This window comes from Mesoplodon bidens (assembly GCF_964165515.1).
Source record: "Mesoplodon bidens genome assembly, chromosome: 10".
NCBI lineage: Eukaryota > Metazoa > Chordata > Mammalia > Artiodactyla > Ziphiidae > Mesoplodon > Mesoplodon bidens.
In genome coordinates this window covers 83,390,165-83,398,445 of record NC_138172.1, presented here as the reverse complement: position 1 = coordinate 83,398,445, position 8,281 = coordinate 83,390,165, and the positions used below count along the sequence as shown (strand labels likewise).

Sequence of the window (8,281 nt, the reverse complement as noted above, 5' to 3'; positions counted from 1 at the left end):
TCTGTAACATGCATATTTAAACATTAGACAACCGTTAACAATTTATAAATGTAAGGTGCCATTACTGAGTAAGTAGATTCTCCTGTGAGTGGATGTGTCCCTTCTCCCACCAACAAGGCAGCAATATGGTTAGTTTAATTTCATGAGTACATGATCCATTGCTGCAAACGCTAATTCTCTTCTCCACAATGTGCTTATCTGTGCATGTATGTGAGCTGGTTAGATCGCACGGGCAACCTCTCTAACTTCACTAGTAAGAGGAGCTGGGCTTGGGCTTTCGATGCAGACTGACTGTGTCTGTCTGCATCAAGTGATCTGACCTATCCTTGGTAGCAAGCACTCTTTGAACTGCTTCCTCAAAGGCTGCTGCGACATTCGTGGCATCTTTTGCACTTGTTGCAAAGTAAGGATAGTCGCCGTTGTCCCTTCACCAGGCTTGTGCTTCTTCTGCAGACAGCTGAGGCTCTCTGATGTCAACCTTGTTACCCAAAATCACAAAAGGAAAGCTTTCGGGCTCTTTCACATCCGCATATGAATTCTTTTTTCCAGTTACTCAAGTTCTGGAAGCTTTGAGAATCATCGACGCAGGCAACAGTCAGAACCTCTGTAAAATGGCGTCCTTAGGCTTCTGAATCGCTCTTGACCGGACGTGTCCCAAATCTGCATGGTAACAAAATGTCCATCCACCTCCAAATCTTTACTTAAAAATTCCACACCTATTGTATGGAAGAGCTGGGTATCAAACTTATTAGTCACATATCTGTTCTTTCGAGAACTCTTCCAACTCCACCATCTCCAAGGAGAATTACTTTAAAAAGCGATTATTTTCCTGCCATTATTGATCTCAAGATCTCTGATTTCAGAACCCTTAATTGTTCAGTTCAAACATCATCATTATCTCTAGGACTGTCTGGAAGATTCACGTGGACACGGACAACAGGGAAAGTGGTTCACCACTGTGCCGGGCTCATTATAGGAGTGCAGGGAGTTTCTCGCGGCCACACGGAGGAAGCCTGGGAGCTCCGGTCCGGTCAAGGACCCGGCAGACAGGACGCGTCGGTGGCACTGCTGACCCTCGAACTTCTGAAAGAATTGCCATTAAACTAAATTTCCATTCTCAGTTAAATTCTAGCTCCAGAATGAGGAGGAAATGAAATTCACAGAGAAAACAAAGGTAGTTTACCACAAACCTTTGCTGAGCGATCTCCTCACATTTCCCTCAGGAAGAGGGAAGTTAAACCCAGGAGGAAGTGGGGGTGGTGGTGTGGGGATGCAAGAGGCAGCCATAAGAAGGGGCACTGATGAACATGTGAGAAGCAGAAGGAAGCATTAAATCCGTAGAACAACGATAATAGTGACTAATTGGAGGCATATTAAGACAAGGCGTGTACCAGATTGTTTTCAGACATCAAATTTTTATTTCAGACATCAAAGTATGAAGGAAGGGACTTCCCTGGTGGCCCAGTGGTTAAGAATCCGCCTGCCAACGCAGGGCACACGGGTTCGAGCCCTGGTCTGGGAAGATCCCACATGCTGCGGAGCAACTAAGCCCACGCGCCACAACTACTGAGCTTGCGCTCTAGAGCCCGTGAGCCACAACTACTGGAGCCCGTGAGCCACAACTACTGGAGCCCACGCGCCTAGAGCCCATGCTCCGCAACAAGAGAAGCCACCGCAATGAGAAGGCCAGGAGCCGCAACCAAAGAGTAGCCACCGCTCGCCGCAACTAGAGAAAGCCCGCGCAGCAACGAAGACCCAACACAGCCAAAAATAAATAAATTTTCTAAAAAAGAGAAAAAAAATTTTTAAATATGAAGGAAAACCTGTATGAGAAGTAAAAGTAATCATGGTTTACCTCATGGTGTAAATCGCTTGGACATACACATGGTAATGAACATATTCAAGTACTGCGATGGCCAAAAAGTTCGTTCAGTTAATGAATACGTTGTTCAAGAAAGTTCTTGGTGAAAATGAAAAATGTGTCTTATTTTTACTTAAAACTGAATGAACTTTTTGACCAACCCTATACTTACCTGCTGTTAGGTCTACATTGAAGGGACGGGAACACGTGGGGAGTGTGTGTGTGTGTGGGGGGGGGGGTGAGAAACAGGGAGAACAGAGCTAAATCTTCCTTCTCCACAGTGTAAAATTAGAGGATAATGCCCCAAACTCATGTTATTTACAAAAAATGAAGGTGAACACCAAAATAGTCTGCTAAAAAGGATGAACTAGGCGACTGGGGAGAGTAATAGGGCAGGGCACTGTTCTTTTTTCCTCTGTAATAAGCACTGTAGATATATTTGACCATATGTGCAGGTGTAGCTCATAAAAAACAACTTAAAAATATGAATATAAAAAATTTTTTAAATCTGTTGAATAAATCTTGCTGGCAACTTTCTGTACTAGGATGGCATCATACATTTTTATTATTACACATTTTTATTATTTTGCAAGGGTCTTCCATGCTGACACTTTATCTTCTACAGCTTATTGTAGAAGTATGACACTCATAAAACTCATTAAAGCAACAATGACCTGAATGTATTAATACTCTGTTCAAATGGAAATGTTCCCATTTTAATAACTATTAGCTTTTAATTATACAATAATCACCTAAAAGTTTCAAAAATCCCTCATTGTTGTATAAAAACTCTTTCCAAGAAAGGGTAAAAGGCATTTTGAGAATATGAAATTCTTTCATAAATAAAGGGTTAGTAGTGTATAATTTTAGGGGACAGTTCACATCAACCAATAAAATAAATTAAAATTTTCAAGAATATGCTAGTAATCAGATGCAGAAAGACAAACATCATATGATATCACTTATGTGTGGAATAAGATGATACAAATGAACTTATTTACAAAACAGAAACAGACTCACAGACTTCAAAAACAACCTTATGGTTATCGAAGGGGAAAGGGGCAGGGAGGGATAAATTAGGAGTCTGGGATTAATATATACACTACTATATGAAAAATAGATAAGCAACAAGGACCTACTGTACAGCACAGGAAACCTTACTCAATATTCTGTAATAACCTATACAGGAAAAGAATCTGAAAAAGAATGGATATATGTATAACTGAATCACTTTGCTGTACACCTGAGACTAACACAACACTGTGAATCAACTATACTCCAACATAAAATAAAAAATTTTAAACAGATTATGCTAAATATTCTCTCTCAAGATTCAAAAGTGAATTAAGACTTTATTATAATTATGCATGTCTTATTTCTAATAATCGACACATTTTACATATATGTATTTAGAAAGAAAAAATAAATTTAAGAGGGAAAACATTAATGAGTACACAAATGAGAGCACAGGGAGGAAATATGCTCTTTGCCATTAGTATAATCTTAGAGGTACTTTCTGTAATCCTCCCTCTTCTACCTTTCAGGTGGCAATTTTTAAAAAATCAAAAAGAACAGACAAAAAATGGTGAGATAGTTGAATGTTAGGAGGCAGAATTGAATCTCCGTAGGTTGTATTTCCTTTGGGGCACTGCCTATTTTCCAGGGAAGGACTGTGGGTGTGCCGTGCTGGACATTACTCTTCTCGCAGGAGCCCCATGCTCCACAGGTGCTGGATCTCAGCGCAGGGCCACCACTGCAGGAGGGGAAGAGCAAGGTGGAACCTTGGCGTTGGCTGATCTGTGTCCCATGGGGAGCTCTTCTTTGGGGACTTCCACGAATGACAGCATGTGTGCAAGCAGAGTTGCAGAGTTCTAAAGGACCCAGAAGGGGCACGGTAGAAAAACCCTGGGCTACTGCTATCGACGGAACCTCTCTGTAGCCATAGACTGTGAAGGTCGGTAATATTTGAGTTACAATAAAATATATACGAATCCCGGCTGTTCATTCACCAAGTTTTTATTGAGCACCTACTCTGTGCCCAGCACTGCACTAGGTGCCATGGAGAATACAAGAGAAGTATAAGATACAGTGTCCGCCCTCAAGGAGCTTACAAAACTAGAGGCAGAAGTCAGATGTACATGTGACTCAGGCAGCATGTGATATATACAAAGAGTACAACTACAGATAATGTAGTGGCTAAGAGACGCCCGAGATCCACAGCGGCTGGGAAGAGTCTCTTAGAGCAGGGGAGGAGTTAAAACTGGCTAAGCGGGGGACTGGCAGAGTGCCTGGAATGGGCAAGGACAAAGGCTGTGAGGTAATCTAGCTGGAGCAGGAGCTTGTGCTCAACTGTGGGCACTAGCGGAGCCTGGACAGAGCCTGGGACTTGGGTTGGGCCCGTGGGCAATGAGGATACGCTTTGATCCCTCTCTTGACATGAAGACCTGGTGGCTTGCCGGGGACCCCTGCTGCCCTCCTCTCCTCTCCCGGCACAGCCCTGACTTGCCCTCCCCAGCTCCTCTCCTAGGAAAATGGCAGCTGGATGTTGAGTAGAGCCAGTGACAGAAGTTTAATACATACCCTGCTGCAAAAACTGATCAGGGCTTCCAAGGCAGGGGACTTTTTGCTTGGCTGGATATTTGCCCTGGTGCTTTCATATGAACTGACCAAGAGGAGGGTATTTTTGATTCTTTTAAAAACTCTCCTCAAGAGGACCAACCCAGAGATAATTCATTGATCACCAATCACAACTGTTACCCCAAAGCCACATATATCTAGATCCTTCCCCTCAGATCACAGATGGCTTCAGGGAGTCCCACCTCCTGGTAATGGAAACCTCACATGCTCAGCCCTGGTCTCAGAGAAGCATGGACTCCGCTCTGGACCTTGTGAGGAGATGTTTTCCACTCGCACTCCAGGCGGCTTAAACAGCCTGGGAAGCCTCAGTGGATTTTCATTCAGTTCATTTCCAACATTTTCATGTGTGTTTAACTCCACGCTGGGGTGGCAGTAGGCGTGTTTAAAGTGCCAGGGGAGGTAGGCAGCAGAGTGCATTTGGGCAAAGGAGAAGCCATGGGATTGGAGGGCAGTAAAATGGCCTTGGGTGTAATAGTCAACTGGTCTCTCCCAAGAACAGCTGGCATGGGATGCCACACAGGGCAAGAAAGTGCTGCCTCGCCTCTTACTCAACAAGGAGGGCAGAGCTGGGTCAAAGGCAGTGGGCAGGAGGGAGGGAGAAGCCCTGTGGACTTCAGGGTCAGAAGTCAGCACGGGAACCCCAGGAGGCGGGAGAGGAGCCCGAGAGCAGGATGGATGGAACAGCACTGAGTGAGGTCCCGAGGGGGCCACAGTCACAAGGAGGGAGCGGCAGCAGACACGGGGTCCCTCCCCTTGCCTGCTCCAGGTGCTCCAGCCAGGCCCCTCCTCTCCCGTCACAGAGCCCAGGAATCCCAGAGCAGTGAAGCATCGGTGGGTGTGGGGCTCAGGGTCTCAGCAGGAGGCGTGTTCCCGGCCACTTGAGCCACAGGAAGGGGAGCAGGCGCCGGGTGAAGGTGGCAGTGAAGGTGTAGAGGAGTTCTTGCGACTCGGCGTTGGTGAAAGTCACGGTGCCCCCTTCGTAATCCAGGGCAATGCCCACTCTCCGGGGCCGCAGTGCCGGGAAGAGCTCGGCCTCGGGGCTGGTGTTGGCCCAGATGCCGGCGGAGGAGAGGCGCAGCGCCCACACGCCGTCCTCCGGCCGCAGGGAGAGGTCGCCCTTCCTCTTCACCGAGTCTCTGGCCACCCCCACCATGCAGCTTTCCAGAACTTCCTCCTCCTCCTCCGCCTCCTCTTCTTCCTCTTCATCCCCCAACGATTCCTCGTCCTCATCCGTTTCCCAGTCATCATATCCGTCCCCATAGCCGGCCTCCTCTTCCTCCTCCTCCTCTTCCCCCTCTTCCTCCTCGTCCCCCTCCTCTTCATCCTCGGACCAGCCCTCCCTCTCCACCTCCACCTCCCAGTAGACCTTGCCCCAGGTGAAGCCCTTACTGCCCAGCACCCCCGGCTCACAGTCAAACTGCTGGGGGTGCAGGTACGCGCTCTGGTACAGGCCGCTGTAGGTCACGCACTTCCAGTCCTCCGACAGCTGCAGGTACCCACTGGCCGACTGTGGGTCTAGGGTGACACTCACTGCGGGGACAAAGGAAGAAGTAGCGGTGTCGCCGGCGGACCAGGAGGGGACCCCCCAGTCTCCACAGCAGGGCTGCCACACCGCACGATCCAAGGGGTGCGCTCCACGCCTGTGGCAGCGTGAACAGGCCCCTCAGGGGTATGTGATGCGCGGCCTGACTGCAGGGCCAGAGGCAGCACAGCAGCGGGGCCTGGGGCAGAGTTCGCTCCGAATACAGGAGCCACATGACAGGGCAGATGAGAAGGAACTCGGTCACAGGGAAAAGGACTGGCGGCAGGACCTCTGAGGACAGAATAACCAAACACAGGCGGGAAGGGTCAGAGGCTCCAGTGGAGGGCTCTACTGCAGACGAAGGGTAGCAGAATAGTCAGAAAATGCACGGTGGGGACTTCAGAAGTGCAGCTGGGAAACTCTCCCTGCTGTACAAGAGAATGGGCTACCTGGGGGCAGAAGGATTCTGTGGGAAGAGTATTCTTTATTTGAGGCAAATCTAGGAACAACCCTTCGGATACTCACCTGTCTTATATTCTAAGTCTCTCAGCAGCTTCCCTGGGGAGAAAAAAAGGACAGCAATGACCCTCAAGCCCAGCAAACCTATCAACCTGTTTCTCACTTGGACAGTATTAATTTGTGACAAGTCTCCATCCCTGAGATCCCAAGAAGGGAAAAACAACCAGGAGACCTCAGAGGAACAGGTCAGAGAATACGACACGAAGGAGCCAGGTATCCTCTTCTCAAAGCGGCACCCCAGCTCCTGACTCCCACCCCAAGGCCCTCCCCAAACCCTACCTTGGAATTCTCTCAGGCCCCGCTGCAGAGACAGAAGTCTATCTGAGAATTCTCCTGTCCTTTTTTTAACCACACGAGCAATGGGTTTCCCAATCCAGAACTTCTTCCGTGGATACCTGAGAAGATGACAGACAAACCTGCTACTTAGCTCTTCCTACATTTCTCTCAATCCTCATGACAATTTATGAAGGGGGAGGGAAAGGTATGATTATCCCCAGGTAATGGAAAAACAGGGCCTCAGAGGTACTAAGTGAACTGCCCAAGGCTGAGCCAAGACTTACAACCACCAGCAGACTCAACATTCAGAGCCCTTTTGTCTGCCAACATGTGTTCTCACACCATCCTGTCCCGTCTCAGACAAGGATAGTGGACACAGGAGTGGGGATTATACAGAGAACTTGCTCCGGTGCAGAGAAAGTCTCCACCTATCAAGGACATGTTCTTGCTTCCCAGAAGAGAAGGTTGTCAGGATGAACCATGCATGTGGGAACCTCTGGCCTCAGATCACACAGCCATTAATTCAGATGGATCATGGTCAAGGAACAGGGGAGGGGACAAAGGCACAGGGGAATGAGATGCACCATGGAAAGGAAACTCTTTTACCTGTTTAAGAAGTCTCTGGTGTCCTGGAAAGGAAGAAAGCACAAGAGTCAATGTGAATCAAAGAAGACTTCATTCATATGTACCAACCCTATTAGAGACCAGGACACATCAGTGAACAAAACAAATGCGGTTCTTCCTTATGGAAATGACATTCTAGTGGCAGCAATGGATAAAACAAAAACAAACAAAATAATCACAATGACAGAGCAAATGGGGGGGTGGTGGTAGGAGAAGGGGATGACAGGCCAGCTTCTCTGAGAGGATGACACTTGTGCTGAGACTTGAAGAACTCAGTACTGGCCAGGTGAAGAATGGGAGGAAAGCAAGGTGGGAAAGGGCTTGGCAAAGGGGGCAGGGGCCACATCATGCAGGGCTGGACAGGCATATAGCAAGGAGTTCAAATTTTGTTCTATGTTCAGTAGAAAGCCACCAAAGTGTTTCAAGTAGGGGAGTGATGTATGTGATCTGCTTTTCAAGTGGCTGAGACTGCTAAGTATCCTCCAGGATCTATTCTCCCCTTCTTCCTTTTAGTAATAGAACCTGTGGAGTAATAGCTGGGCAGAGGGCCACCCAACAGAAAACTACACTTCCCAGATTCCCTTGTAACCAGGTTTGGTCATGTGACAAAGCTCCAGCCAATGGGATGCGAAAGGAAGCAATGACTATAATTTTGGGGTCACATCCTTTAAAAAAAGAAATTCCATTCTACTTCCTCTTTTTCCTTGGCTCAATTTTGGATATGATGGTGAGTCCAACTTTGACAAAACAGCTGAGGACAGCATACCTTGAGGTTAGTGAAACAACCAGATGGAAGTAACCAGCTTTCTGAATGACCTCATGGACAGCTGCCCTGACAGCTC

General features: G+C 47.7%; 1 protein-coding gene and 1 pseudogene across 3 annotated transcripts in view; both read right to left on the bottom strand.

Moving 5' to 3' along the window:
* Positions 1 to 221: 221 nt before the first annotated feature.
* On the bottom strand, positions 222 to 836 carry LOC308623498 (ras-related protein Rab-9A-like; annotated as a pseudogene). The gene has a single exon. The product of its transcript is annotated as a ras-related protein Rab-9A-like (transcript).
* Positions 837 to 2,606: 1,770 nt separating this feature from the next.
* The window catches only part of TRIM26 (tripartite motif containing 26), a 24,175-nt gene continuing 18,500 nt past the window's right edge, over positions 2,607 to 8,281 (bottom strand). The window contains exons 4-7 of one of the 2 annotated variants that reach the window (XM_081245913.1): positions 7,422 to 7,444; positions 6,819 to 6,934; positions 6,546 to 6,578; positions 2,607 to 6,028 (exon numbers count right to left, since the gene is read on the bottom strand). In XM_081245913.1, coding sequence (XP_081102039.1) covers positions 5,343 to 6,028; positions 6,546 to 6,578; positions 6,819 to 6,934; positions 7,422 to 7,444 — 858 coding nt within the window. In that variant the 3' untranslated portion in view covers positions 2,607 to 5,342. The remainder of the gene's footprint in view (positions 6,029 to 6,545; positions 6,579 to 6,818; positions 6,935 to 7,421; positions 7,445 to 8,281) is intronic. The other variant, XM_081245912.1, reaches the window with a different exon arrangement.